This window comes from Enhydra lutris, unplaced genomic scaffold (assembly GCF_002288905.1).
Source record: "Enhydra lutris kenyoni isolate GAN:26980312 unplaced genomic scaffold, ASM228890v2 scaffoldscaffold12, whole genome shotgun sequence".
NCBI classification, from domain to species: domain Eukaryota; kingdom Metazoa; phylum Chordata; class Mammalia; order Carnivora; family Mustelidae; genus Enhydra; species Enhydra lutris.
This window is the reverse complement of record NW_019154096.1, coordinates 71,979,125-71,993,541: the sequence shown is the minus strand read 5'-3', so window position 1 is coordinate 71,993,541 and position 14,417 is coordinate 71,979,125. Positions and strand designations below refer to the sequence as shown.

Sequence of the window (14,417 nt, the reverse complement as noted above, 5' to 3'; positions counted from 1 at the left end):
TCTCTGCTCAGCAGGGAGCCTGCTTCCCCCCCTCTCTCTGTCTGCCTCTCTGCCTACTTGTGATCTCTCTCTCTCTCTCCCTCTGTCAAATAATTAAAAAAAAAAAACCAAAAACACATTCTAAACAGGTTCCTAATGGGGAAGGGGTCATGAAGTGCAAAGGGGCTGAGGCCTCGAGTCTGCGAGAGTGGTTGCCTGCGGAGGCTGCGGGGAGAAGCGGAACCCCGTGAAAGCAGCAAAGATGCCCCACTTTCTCCATGTTTTCAGTCTGCATTCTGTCTGTCCCACTCAATCCCATTCCAAGGACACTTATCAGTCACCGCTCCAACCCAGGGGCTGGCCCAGCGCTGGTCTGGGCTGTGGAGGCAGCAGAAACAGAAGCAAGACTTTGCACATTCCGGGAAACCAGACCCCCATTCTAATCAGTGCTGTGGCTGCAAATTCCAGGCCCCTGGGGGGCCCCCCGTGCTGTGAGGTTTCTCTGAACCTTGCAGAGAAAAGGCACAGGAGGGACAGAGAGGCATCACTTGGCTGTGGCGAAGGCAACAGGCTGAGTTCTACAATAAACCTGAAAATCCCGGGCATCAAGTGCACCACCAACGGGAGCACCAGGCAGCAAATCGAAGGCAGGTGGAGAAAACAGAAGACACCGTTGGGGAGTCGGACTTCCCAAGGCCAAAGGCTCTTGGACCTCTTCTTGTTAAAATAAACCGAATTCACAAGTAGCAACTGTTCCTTTTCTTTTTTTTAAGATTCTAAATTGAAGGAGGGGCTCCCAGACTCTCTGTCTTCTGCACAGAAATAAAGAAAGAAAATTCAGGAGGGCTCTGTGTGACCTATTTCTCGCCTCATCGTGAATAAAGGAGGAAGAGGAGGCGGAGCCCGGGAGCCTGGCCTCGATTTCCAGCCCACACTGGCACTTCCGAGCGCTGGCAGCCCCTCTCTTTCCGGAGCAGGCTCCCAGACGGCGGAGAGTGGGAAAAGCTCTCCTGACGCCAGACCTCAGCCTGCGAATCCGTCCGCCGTGTCCACGGTGCCCTGAGCGCGGAGCCGTCTGCCGAGGCTGGGCGGAGGCCGCAGCAGATGGTGCTGGAAAGACCAGGGCAGGTGAAACGAAGGAGCACAAACCCTGACTCTGACCCAAACAAGGCTGAGACGGTCTCTCCCGACCCCCTGCAGGCTTTCGGGGGCGCCCGGCCAGTTGGCTGCAAAGCCCTATAAATTCAGCCACAAGCACGGCTCAGCTTCAATGGTAAAATGTGCCTTTTGCAGAACAATGTGTCTATGTTTAATGGTGCCTGTCACTGCTAATCACTTTGCAGTTTCATGGCCCGCCTTCCTTGCACACCACGGTGCAAGAAAAAGTCCTTCCTTGCACACCACGGTGAGCGCCTGGGTTTGGTCAGTTTTGTTGCCTTGGACATTCTTTCCTGACCTATTGTATGCATTAGGAAACAAAGTCTCCAATTCATTCCCTCGTACAATTTTTCTTTTTCCCCCGAAGTCTCCTGAATGCCCAGCATGTGTGTCTTTTATTAGCATCAGGGAAACGGCTAACTGCTCCGTTCACAAAAACACTATTAGCGTTCCCCTTGATAAGCATCTGGCTCCGGTCTCGACCTTCCCAGATTTCTCATTTGGGTTCTCTTCCTGCTCCCACTTCTCCTGGTTGTTATGTCTGGAGGGGCCGGGAAGGTTCAGGCTCCGTAAGCAGCAGGCTGGGAGGAGATGGTTGAGTTGCTCAAGGGGCCCGGGAGACACCCTCCTCGGCTGTCCTGGGTCCCCTCCCACAGCCCCCTGGTGGCAGGGGGCGGGGGAGTGGTGGCTGGGATTGGTTGGAGGAACAGGAAGGGACAGGGAGGGATGTGACCAGAGAACCAAGGCCCTCCGTCCAGGAAGGGGACAGGTCCTCCTGAGACGTGCCCCACACTCATTCGTGATGAGTGCGATCCTCCAGATCCGAGGAGGAGAATGAGGGTAACTTGTAAAACTGACAGAAGCCAGAAGGAATCTTTGGCTCGAGAAAGACGCGAAAACTGGGCCCTGAGACCCCAGACAAGCCGCTTCCTCTCTCTGGGCCCGTTACCTCAGCGCTGAGATGAGGAGGGGCTAGGCCACACCATTTCCGACATCCTTTCCAGCTCCCAAAAAAGGTATATGATCTAATAAACCTGAAAAACGCATTCCCTGATCTTTTCCTTTTAGCATATCAATTCCATCCACATAGAATATTCCCGCTTTCGACACTGGCTTCCCATGTCCCGTGCTCGGGTTCCTTCCGACAGAACAAGCCAGGGCCGCTGCCTGAGTTCAGACTCTTCAACGTGACCTTCCCGGCCGGGATTAGAATCCGCCGTCAGGAAGAGCAGATACAATAAAAAGTCTGGCCTTCCCCTGTCCACACAACAGAACATGAGGCCGTCATAAAACGGAATGCTCAGGAATGCTACATGAATGGACCTTGAAAACAAGACGCTAAGTGCAACAAACCACCACCAAAAACCACACATTGTGTGACTCCGTTAACATGAGATGTCCAGAACAGGCAAATCCACAGGGAGGGAAAGCAGATTAGTGGGTGCCCAGGGCTGGGCAGGGGGGAATGTATGGGGTGCGTGCTAAGGGGTAGTGGGTTTCTTTGGGGAGGGATGAAAATGTTCTAGAATTAGATCATGGTGATAGCTGCACCCCTCCGTGAATATAGGAAAACTGTGAACCGTACACTTTAAGAGGGTGAATTTTATGGTATGTGAATTATGTCTCAATAGAACTTGCAATAAAAAAAGAAAAAATGTCACTTGTTCCTTTTTTACTCTTTTAATATGACTACTAGAAAGTTGGATTTTATCTATGTGGTTTATGTTATAGTTCTGTCCATGAGTACAAAACAGTCGAATAAACATATTCTTCGCTTTTCAAAACAAACAAAAACATTCTGGTCTCCTCCTACATCCTGGGGAGCCTTGGTATCCGGGAGGCTCAGTGTAGAAAGGCCTGGGCTGCGTGTCCAAACACTCATGTTCTCAGTCAGAGTCTGGCTTGTGACCTCGGACCATCCCATCCCCTGGCTGGTCCTGGCTCCTCACTGAACACACTAGGAAGTCCGCTTCTCTCTCCTTCTTCCTCTGACCCTGTCCCTTGTTTGTTCCCCCATCCCTCTCTCTCTCAAATAAATAGATAAAAATCCTAAAGAAAAAAAGCATCTGAGAATAAAGATCAACCAGGTAATTAACTCACTAAGCAGGATGACTCCTTTCATACTTTCCTTTCTATTTGTCTTGAAGGATTTCTCTCAGGGAAATTTATTTTTGCCTGCCTCAACCATCAGTGACTTAAGAGATAATTGTATAGCTGATGGCAACAAATATGGGTAAAATCCTCTTGGAAAACAACCTGGCAACATACACTAAGGGACATCAAAAATCCATATCCGTCCAGGCAGTCGTCATACTTCTTTTTTTTTTTTAAGATTTTATTTATTTATTTGACAGAGATGACAAGCAGAGAGGCAGGCAGAGAGAGAGGGGGAAGCAGGCTCCCTGCTGAGCAGAGAGCCCAACGCAGAGATCGATCCCAAGACCCTGGGATCATGACCTGAGCTGAAGACAGAGGCTCTAACGCACTGAGCCACCCAGGTGCCTCCAGTCGTCATACTTCTTAATATCTACCCAAGGGAATAACCCCAGATGCAGAAGTAACGATGAGCATGGAAAGGTTCATTTCAGTATCATGGCAGCGGCAGCCACAGATCAATGGACACAAGGCCGGGACTGGTCAACCAGACACTGGTGATGCTCGGGACAGAGACGTTGAAGCTGCCGGAATTGTGGCTCTTTTTCTGTTTTTCGTTATTTCTGATGTAATTAAACTATATTTGCAACTTTAAGAAACTGATACAGTAAAATATGTCATCAAAAGTATGAATGCGTTTCCCAAGATATCTACACAGTATGGTAAAAGAAACTAAAAAGAGCGTTTATGCCAAGAGAAGGGAAGCTTGGTATATTCATCTTAAAGAAAATCTAACCACAGCTTAAAAGGCACGGAAGCACCTCAACCCTGACCTATCTGGCATGTTCACCACGATATTTGTACTGTTTTTTCCCCTTCAGCAAGAGCACTGTAATTACGGTTCAAGGACATTAATAATATGTGCTCGGAACTCTTGAAAGGAGAAATCAGTCATTACGTGAATAGATTTTGGGTCATCTTCCAACCAAAGGAGACTGCTTGTCGGCGGGTGGGGGAGGGGGACGTTTTCTTTAGCATCATTTTGGGAGACTAAGCAAAAGTACCCATCGTTTCTCAGCCTCATAGAAAAATCGTCTGGATTTTTCTCGTCTGTGCCCTCCCATCTCTCCCGCCTGCTCCAGCAGGAAGGTGTGGTGGAGGCGGGAAGGCCTCAGGGGCTCTTCCTTGGGCCTCAGCACAGTCTCCGTTGGCCCCCCTGCTGATGGGTGGGGCATGTTGTGAGAGGCATGCTCCCTTTGGGTGACTCAGTTTCCCCAACTGTAAAGTGAAGGGTTGGGCTACAGGACCTGCCAGGACCTTCCACACCCAGGTTTCCTGTTCTGGGATTTGGCCCTCTCCACCAGTCCATTAGTGAGTATGGCCAGCCACCAGTGTCACTGCAGCGAAGGCGTCATCCTTGTCCAAATGACCCCCGAAAACAAGCCAATGGGGGGTTGCTATAGTCAGAGACCATTGCTGAGGCACACTGATATTTTTCAGAAGATGAAGAATTATCAGGCTGGCCAGTGATGGGGACCCCAAGGGAACAGGCTGTGTATGAGCGTACTGCGTGACCCCATGCGCAGAAAGGAATCAGAGCATGTGGGTCTTTTCTAGATGATCTCACATGCTTGACCTTCCTCCTGTACCTTCTGTTATCAGATTTCTCCTACTGGGTTTTTCCAATGAGGGCAGAGCCATGTGGGGCTATATTTTTCGGAGCCAAAATGTCAAGAGGGTGAAGAAGTTTCGAGCTGGGACTAAGGAACCTCAACTCGGGCCATTCCTTGACCAGCAGTTGTTCAAAGGAAACTCAGGCTGAGGAAATCAGAATGCAGACCATAGGGTCCCTAAAGACACAAGAGACGGTGGTGTGCCCTACATAATAGTTGGGGTCCTGGCATTTTGAACCAAAGTGCCCTTCCTTTGGAGCTGATGGTAGCGGACTCTGCCTTTGGCCTTCTGAAATAGAGGATCAGTGCTTGCAAACAATTCAGTGACCTTGGCCAGGAGCTATGGTGTCTCAGTGCGATAACGTTCCCTGAGGAGACCTGTGTCTTTTCTTTTTTACAATTTTATTTATTTATCTGAGAGACTAAGATTGGTGGGGAGAGAAAGCACACATACATGAGCCAGGGGCAGAGGGAGAGGGAGAAGGAGACTCCCCGTTAAGCAGGGAACTCGACACGGGGCTCCATCCCAGGACCCTGAGATCACAACCTGAACCGAAGGCAGTTGCTTGACCGACTGAGCTACCCAGGTGCCCCCGAGACCTGGGTCTTGACACTCAGGAAGCATATGACTTTTTCCATCCTTCTGGCTCCACTGCTTGGTGCTGGTTCTACCAGGAGTTCCAAAGAGTCTGGAATTGCCAGTCAGAGGTCCTAACTCCTTTCCAGGACTCCCAGGTGACAAAACACCTTCCCAGCCTGACCCTCACAGTGTCCCTCTGAGGTCTCCGAGGTGGCATCCTTATCCCCACGTCATAGATAAGGAAACTGAGACTGAAGGGAGTTAGTAACTCCATCAAAAGGTCCGAGGGGGGCTAGACCGTGTGTTTCCTAGGACACTGGCAGGTCAGAGAGGAGAGAGCAGATCAGGGTTTCAGAATAGACTCAGGAGACATCAGCGCCCCTCTTTCGGGAACTGACGGGCCGAGCGAGCGGAGAATGAGTAAGGCTGGAGCGGACCTGAGCAACGTTATCAGTCTGCCAGACCCAACTGGCACCCGCAGAACACCCCACCCAACAACAGCAGAAGATGCTGCTGTTCACAGGGAACACTCACCACGGCAGACCGCATTCCAGACCAGAACACACACCCTAACAAACTTAAAAGAACACAAATCATACGAAGCGTGTTCTCAGGCCACAGTGGAACTGAACTAGAAATCACTAACAGAAAGATAGCTGGAAACCCCCCAAATACTTGGAGATTAAGTCACATGCTTCCAAATAACACTCGACACAGAGAAGTCTCAAGCCATGGTCCCAATCCCGGCCCTGCCTCATCCCTCCTGGCTGGCCTTGGATGGTTACAGTTCCCTGCTGGGGAGTGGACTGCCACTCAGCCAGGCCGCAAGGACAGTGCCCCTCCCTCCCCGGGTGTGTCCAGCATGTGCCCCAGCTTGGGTGGTCACCCGGGCAGGCCCTAACTTGGGCAGCACAGCGCCCCCTCCCGGAGAGCACCTAGTGGCCGTAGCTGTTCGGGTCACTGTTTTGCCGGAGCTGTTCCCCACCCCCTGCCTGTCATACTGCCCACCCCATGTCCCCCCCACCCCGGCTAGCTCGCTCTGCCAGAGAAAAGCAGATGTGTCCGCTCTACACTGAGGCTTCTCTTCTCTCCATCCATTTGGCGGCCACCTGCCTGGGGATCCCCGCCAGGCAGTGCTCTCTGTGTCCATCCATCCCCACCAAGCGGCGGCCGCCACTAGGAATACTGACACCAAAGACGGGGCTCTCCTAGCCACGGGGAGCGGGATGACTCAAGTGCTAGAGGAGCCAGGGAAATCTCACCCGAAACTGTGTGAAAGGGAACTCTACTGCACATCTCGCCAGACCCCGAGGAAAGGAAAAAAAAAAAAACAAACAAACAGCTCATCACACACATGCACACAGATCTACCGTCTTCTTCACAAGATCTGGTTGCACAACTCATGAAAAAGAAGTTTCCTGAGGCTTGAAAATCTTGCACAAGTCTCTGACTCATTTAGACAGGCCTTATTCAAGTTTGAAAAATATCAAAAATTCCAGCCACAACTACACGTGCCCCGAAACCATCTTGCGCCCAAGGGGACAGGCTTGGCCCCTGGTGAGGGACCAGCTGCTGTCACATGAGGCCGTGGAGGGCTGTTTCTGAAATGTGCTTAGTTGACAATTTTGTCCCAGGAATCTCAAATCACAGGGTACCCACAGGCTCCCAGGCTTTTTCCCCCCCTTAAGATGTGACCATTCTTTCCATGGGAGGAGTTCCTAAAACATGGAAAGCAAACCGAGGATTATTCAAGAAGGTCTCGGGGCCTCCGGGCTGTCTACTGCTATCTCCTGAGCACCACAGACCTTGCGGAGGGTTAACAGGTTCACATCTGTTAAATCCCAGGTGTTCCAGCTCTTCTTTCTAGAGAAGTCACACACTTGTCAATGATACCTCAGCAAGGACCAGGGGTTTCAGGGGGTGACGGGCAAAGTGGTGTCTGAGTCCCTGGGCCTGGAGAAACTCTCTAAACATATTTACTGGCAATTTCCAAGTCAGCCCGCAGGACACACGTCCCTTACCTAACCTTCCTTCTCTGCCAGGCCTTCTCTAACCCACCCCCAGCCCTACTCCCGGGGCGGGGGGGCACGATCATTCTAGCACTTCCCCCACTGAGCCGAAGCCTGGTTGGATGCCTTAGTGATGGTGGCAGTTACTATGACAACAGCTAATACCGACTGGGTTCTAGCAATACATCACATACACTCCCAAACCCTTCGTCTAAGAGTTTCCACCCTCCCACAACCCCAGGAGATATGCACGTAAGTCCTCATGTTTTTATTATGATTTCACTGATGGGGAAACAGGCTTATGGAGATTAAGTCACACTCAAGAATCCCACACTTAGAAAGTGGTGATCTGACGCCTTCAGCCCGGTATCACGTGACCTACAACGAGCTCCTGAAAACCATGGGCTGCCTGGCCTTACTCCCTCTGACCCCCTACATCCGGGCCTTCTGAGTACAGAGTAGGGGTTCCATAAATGCTCTGAGTACACTTAGAAACAGAACTCAGGTCACTGATTCCAGGAGCTAAACTCTGGGCCCTGACTACAGCGAGCGACACGCCCCGTCTCTGCCACTCATCTCTGCCCTGTGCCATATTGTACTAGCTGGTGTTTGTCAGCGGCTCTAGACACACGTCACCCAGCAGCACTGGGTCACACTGTCATCTTCCCTACCGCCTCTGGGAGTCTTGCCAAAAGCATTTAGAATAGCTCCACTCCTCAGGTTCTCTGCTAATACCAATTTTCTTTTTCTTTCCTTCTTCCCTCCCTCCTTTCTTTCCTTCTTCCTTTCTTCCTACCTTCCTTCTTTTCCTCCTTCCCTTCCTTCCCTCCTTCCTTTCTTTTTTTCTCTTTTTTTCTTCCTTCCTTCCTTCCCTCCTATGGCAGAGAAGGTGGGAAGGAAAGATGAAATGACTGAGGAGGGATCTCACTCCAGGGACCCGTGCCCCTCAGTCTCAGAGCCCCCAGGAAGCAGCAAGAAGGACAAGGTTGGCTGGCGCTCCTGTCTTGGGGGGTGGGCCTGTCACCACAGCAGTCACCCAGGGGTTTTCCACAGCCAGAAAAAGCTGAAGTACTAGGGATCCAGGCCCAAGATGGGCCACATGCCAGATGGGCCCATGCCAACCCAGGCTTTACTCATCAACAGTTTAAGAAAAGAACTCAGCCCAGCCTTTAAAATGGGGATGAAGTGACCACAATTTTCAGACTAGTTTTCTTACAAAACTCACAGACCACTCCAGCTAGAAGGGACCTCAGAGATCATCTGGCCCCATCCCCTCATTTCCGAGGCCCTGAGACGTCAGGGGTGGGTCACCTGGTCAGGTAACCACCTGGGAATTGACCAGCTGCCTCTCCCTCCACTCCAGCTGGCTTTCCGAGGAGCCCTCAACCACGAGCCAAACTTGATTTCTTCTTCAAACTAAGCCTCACCAGAGCTATTTATTCACTTGAAATATAAGCTCATGGAAAGTCTGATTTTTCAGTCCAAGGCACGAAACGGTGTCCAGGATCACACAGCTCCAAATGGACTGAGAATCCAGCCTTTCGGTCCGGAGGCTGTCGGACGTCTGGCCACATGGTCCCCGCCACAGCTGCCTGCTGAAGGCAGTTCTTTTCGGCTCTAATGCAACCTATTTACAGTTCTTCCGGACAGAATGATGCTACTCCAATGCTTGGCTTTTGATACTCTTGCTAATTTTATGAAATCTTAATATTTTAACTCTTTAGCAAAACCAACAGGGAATAAAAGCAAACAGTCAACGAGAGAGCGCAAATCCTCGTAAACTTGCAAGCACAGTTTCTCCACTAAGCCAGTGGTCCTTCTCCGGGAATGCACACCAGGATCCCCCTTCAAAGGCCCTCGCTCCTCAGGTCGGGGGGTGGGTGGATAAGGAGACAGGGGGACCAGGACCAGGATTGGGGAGAGCTCCGGGCTTGTCTACGCTCTGTTTCGGGTGGGGAGGGCCATTCTGTCGGGGGTACTAGGAGCAGAAATGGAGGAGCCTTCTGCTTTGGGAAGTCTTTTTCAGCCTCTTTCCTGGCTTCTTGTCCATTTTCTGGTAAAGGTCTGCAGCGCTAGACATCCTGGCCCGTTTTTTGTAATATCTGGGAATCCAGAGCGGCCTTTCTCGCCCCAGAAACCGTTTGGGGCCTGGGACTCTGGTTTGGAAACATCTTTACTCCAGTCCCTTCTGCTCCCTTTGCTTTTCTGCAGCAAGAGCTGGCCCGATGGCAACCGGGGACAACCGTGTCTTCCAAATCCCGTGCCTGTGGAATGAGAGCTGGGAGGTGTCCTACATTTCATCTCAAGGCCACGGCCATCTGGAGCACTGTTTATTCCAGCTATGAGCTGCAGCTTAGCAGACGCTGGCGTGTAACCTTAGCTTCTCTGTCAACAGCACAGCGTGGTGATTATGAATGGGCCCTGGACCAGACACACGGGTTCAAGTCCTGGACAAGGAACTTCTCGGTGACTCTGTCTCCCAGCTGTGACACAGGGAAGATTCCAGAACACCCCTCATATGATTCTAGGAGGGTCCAATGAGTTAACATATGCCTGGCACGGAGTCAGCACTAAACCCATGTTGGCCTTTATTCTTATACTGCTATATTCATTGCAATTCCTTTCTTTGTTATTATTTCCTGAGAGTAGAGAGTTTTTTGCTTTAAACTAATCCAAACCGCTAATGGTGGAAGAGGAGAGATCTTTGTTCTCTAGTGTAATTGGACCCTTGCCTGTCCAAACCCTGACAACAGCACTGATTTCTGAAGTAGAGGATCTGCCTTCATTTCCAGAACCATTTTTAAGAGAGGTTGTCTGGAGTTTTCATTAAACGGTGTACAGATGAAAGTGCTTTCTTTTCTTTTATCCTTTTTTCTTTAAAGATTGTATTTATTTATTTATTTATTTGAGAAAGAGCACACAAGTGGTGGGGAGGGACAGAGGGAGGGAGAGAGAAGCAGACATCCTGCTGAGTGCAGAGCCCAACGCAGGACTCGATTCCAGGACCGTGAGATCGTGACTTGAGCCAAAGTCAGATGCTCCACCGTGACCGAGCCACCCAGACGCCCCCAAAGTGCTTTCTTTTAAATGGTGACATGTTCCGCCGTCCGAAGATCTACCATGACCACAAAGACCCGCTCACCTGCCCAGGGCCTCTGGTCCTCGGCCATTTCCAATTTCCTGCTCCCTTCCCCTCGCTCTCTGCCCCGGGCAAACCCTCCCTAGGAACTTGGACATGATGGAGCCCACTCCTTTCCCGGGAGCTCCTTCTGCACATCCTTGCACGGCTCGTTCCAGCTCCAGGCCTCCCGCGTCCGCCCCAGCACAAACAGCATCCCTGCCAACCGTCTCGCCAGAGCCGGCAGCCAATTCACCTCATTTAACAATGACGTCAAGTGACCTGCTCACGGGCCGGGCTGCGACCGAATGAAGTCTTGGCTCTCAGGCTCTGGCCCTCAGAGGTACCTCTGGGAAGTCAAGGGTGGAGTGCTAGATGAGAAGGGGGCGGGGCAGGGGGGCAAAAGCAAAGCCTTCCGTGGAGGGAAGTCAGGCTGGCCCCGTGTCTCTGGTTTCTGGTCATTCATCAGCTACCCGCGGAGCGATCAGGTGGCTCCTGGGGGCCAGGCAGACAGAGAAACACACGGTGTCTGACACCCTGCGGCGCTCAGTAAATATTTGCAGAGAGAGGAAAGGGTGAGAACAGCCTTGCTCCTCTGTCTCTGTCTCTCCTCTCAGCTGCCACACTCACCCTCCCGCAGCTGTCCCCTCGCTGGCTCTCTGGGGGCCTGCTGTGGGACTGATGGCTAATGGGCAAGGACCTGTGTCTCTTCCCACGGCGACGAGGAATGCCTCTGCCAAGTCCAAAGCTCACTGAGTGACTCCACCTCGTGGGCAATAAACTAGGAGCCAGACGGTACCAGTTACTCAGAACCCGGTGCAGCAAGACGACACACGTAACAGCTGGCTCATTTTGACAACAATATGCAATATGTTCTCCCCGTGCAGTCACCTCACACCCAGATGACCACGGGCGCCAAAACGCCACACCTGGTGCGCTCTGCGCTCCGCCACTGCGTTAGTCCTGCCCTGGGATTTCTCGGAGCTGCCCAGTCCGAGAACCTCTGAGATCAGAGCACAGCTGGCCTCCTCGGGCCGGCGACTCTGTACCACCAGCCTGGGTCACTCTCGCTGCCCTCCCCAAATGTTCCCAGCCACACCAATCTATCCGCCAGCTCCCAAGCAAGCCTCAGGCTTTGCCCAGACTGTTCCCGGCCCTCCAGAAATTTCCTTCACCCTGCCTGACCTCTTCTCCTCAGTCTTGGGTTGAGCACAAGGCTGGCTGGGAAGAAAGCTTTCTGGGTTCAAGTTCCGGCTGAGTGGCCGTGGGCAAGTCACTGAACCTCAGTTCCCCTATCTGTGAAGGGGGGATAATAGCAGAAGCCCCCCTCCTCATGAGGCTGTGAAGCCGAGTGAAGTCACATGGGTAAAACGTGTGGCCCCCAGGGTTGGGGCACAGAGCACACCCACATACCTGTGCATTGTCAACCCATACCTCCGTCCCCCTTGGATCATTTCTCTCCAAGGTAAGTCTCCTGCACCGCCTATCTAGGCTCTTTCCTGAGGGCAGCAGTCCGGCTCCCTGCTCCTGTGTTGCTGGAATTTCTCCTACACAGCGCTGGCACCTTGCTCTCCGTGTGAGCCAACCTGTGCCAGGCCCTCCATGGTCATGCTGGACCCTGTTCTGAGTACGAAAATCTAGACCAGCTCCTGGCGCTGGGCTCCCCCTCTCTCCCTCTCCGTGCACGGCCCCGCGGCAGGAGGCGGCGGCCAAGAGCTCTGCCAAGCGAGGTTGGCCCGTCCCTCCACCGCTGGATTGGCCGCAGCCGAACTCCGTACTGTTTTTCCACATGGTCTCTCCGACTGGAGACCAGAAGCATCCCCTGGAAGGTCCCGCGAGAGAGACACTATCTCCACCCTTCGCCCCATCCCCGCCGCCCCCCTACCAAGCCGGGTCCTGTCGATACCGAAAAGATGCGAAAGAGGAGAAGGGGTTCACGTCTTCATCCCTAACCCGCCTCCCACCCTCTGCCTCAGATTCCGCCCTCCGGAGTCCCGTTCAGCTTATTCCAAAAAAACCACTTTCGTTTTTGTAGGGTTGGCTGCAAACACGGGAAGGGGCAGGCAGCGACGGCGCTGCGGAGTGTGCGCGGCTCCCCCCGCGCCTGTCCCGCGGGGACCATCGCGGGAACCGCCGAGCCGCGGGCAACGCCGTTCCTTTCAAACACCGAATTACCTAAAGTTTCCGCGCACAGGGTCCGGAAGAAAACGAACGCCTGGTTAACTCCAGAGGCGCGGGGAGGGATGGCGGGGGGCGGGGGTGCGGCGTGGGGAAGTAAAGGGAAGCAAAGTGACCGAAATGAGTCCTTGTGGTCCCAACGCCTCCGGCACAAAGCACCTTTCCAGTCCCTCTCAACTCCCGCACACACGCCGTCTCGTTTGCCCCCGCTCCCTGGCGCGCTGAGGCGCCCCGCGGGGCACCCACAGGTAAGCACCGGGCGGGACGCCCCGTCATCCCGGCGGGGGGCCGCAGGGCAGAGCGCGCGGGGCGCCCCGCCGGGCGCGGAACAGGCCCCGTGCTGGGCGCAAAGCTGGGTTCCGAGGGGGACCCCCCGCGGAACGCTGCTCCCCGAGGGCCGGTGCCCGCCCTTTCCCGGCGAGCGGGATCCCTGAGCGCCCCGCGACGCTTCGCCGCCCCTCGGCTCGCCCGGCCCGCCCGTCAGGACCCCTTGGGGCGGGATGGAGAGACCCGGGAGCTCGGGCGCGCGGGTACCTTGGCCGCAGGCGCCGCGCTGCAGGACGATGACCGGCGGCTGGTGCAGCCTCTCGGAGCGGCGGCTGGCGGCGCGCAGCTGGCACAGGTTGGCGTAGGTGTTGGCGTCGCTGCCGCACACCGGCTCGCTGCTGGCGCACACGCAGAGGCCGGCCTGCGAGCGCCGCCGCACCGTGGCCGAGGCGGGCACCCCGAAGGGCACCACGCACTGCAGCCCCTCGCCGCACGGGCCCTCCTGCAGGCCGCACGCCGCCCCCTCGGGCGCGCCGCACACCTCGCAGCAGCCGCACGCGTCGCGGACGCGGCCGCCTTCGCAGTGTCCCGGAGGCGGCGGGCAGCGCGCGGGCTCGCAGCGCTCCGGGCACCCGGCGGCGGGAGGCGCCGAGCTTCCGGGCCGGGACGGCAGCGCCTGGGCGGGCGCCGCGAGGAGCAGCAGCAGCGGCAGCAGCGGGAGGCACGAGGAGCGCGGGGGCTGCATGGCGGCTCCGACGGCGGCGGCAGCGGGCTGGGCGAGGACCGGAGAGCGGCGCCGGGGAGAGCGCGGGAGGGACTAGTGGGAGCGGGTGAGAGTGCGCGCGACCGTGCGGCCCAGCCCATTGGCCTCGCGGCGGTGACGAGCCGCCTTGGGGACGGGCACGGCGGCCGGGCTGGGGGGGGCCACGGGGGGGCCGGCCGGATGGCGGCGCGGGGCGGGGGTGGGGGGGACGGCTGGAGCGGGGACCGCCCGCGGCAGGGGCAGGGCGGGGGCAGGACGGGCGCGCCCGGGCAAGGCGCGGCCGGGGAGGCGGCGCGGGCGGGGCGGCGCGCGTGTCCGCCCTCTCGCGGGGCCCGGGCTCCCGGTCTGCGCGTCGCTCCTCTCCGCGGTTCGCGGTTTCTTTCGCGCCCCTCGCGAGCCAAAGACTCTGCGAGGGGGAACCTGCGGCGGCCCCGCGCGTGCGGGCCCCAGAAACTTCTCCAAATTACCCACTGGGGACCCGCCCCAGGAGCGGGAGGGGCCGCTGCCCGGACCGCGGGCGGAGGTGCCAACGCGGGCTCTGGTCACGCGCTCCAGAGGAGGGGGACGGGCGCCTTTCTGGCATTGACCCCCGTATCCC

At 55.3% G+C, this 14,417-nt stretch overlaps 1 protein-coding gene across 3 annotated transcripts in view; it reads right to left on the bottom strand.

The window, feature by feature from the left end:
• Positions 1-13,861, bottom strand: part of LOC111144826 (HtrA serine peptidase 1) — a 51,102-nt gene extending 37,241 nt beyond the window's left edge. For 2 of the 3 annotated variants that reach the window (XM_022499333.1, XM_022499332.1), the window contains exon 1: positions 13,324-13,861. In XM_022499333.1, the coding sequence (XP_022355041.1) occupies positions 13,324-13,801 (478 nt within the window). In that variant the 5' untranslated portion in view covers positions 13,802-13,861. The remainder of the gene's footprint in view (positions 1-13,323) is intronic. The other variant, XM_022499334.1, reaches the window with a different exon arrangement.
• Between the last annotated feature and the right edge of the window lie 556 nt (positions 13,862-14,417).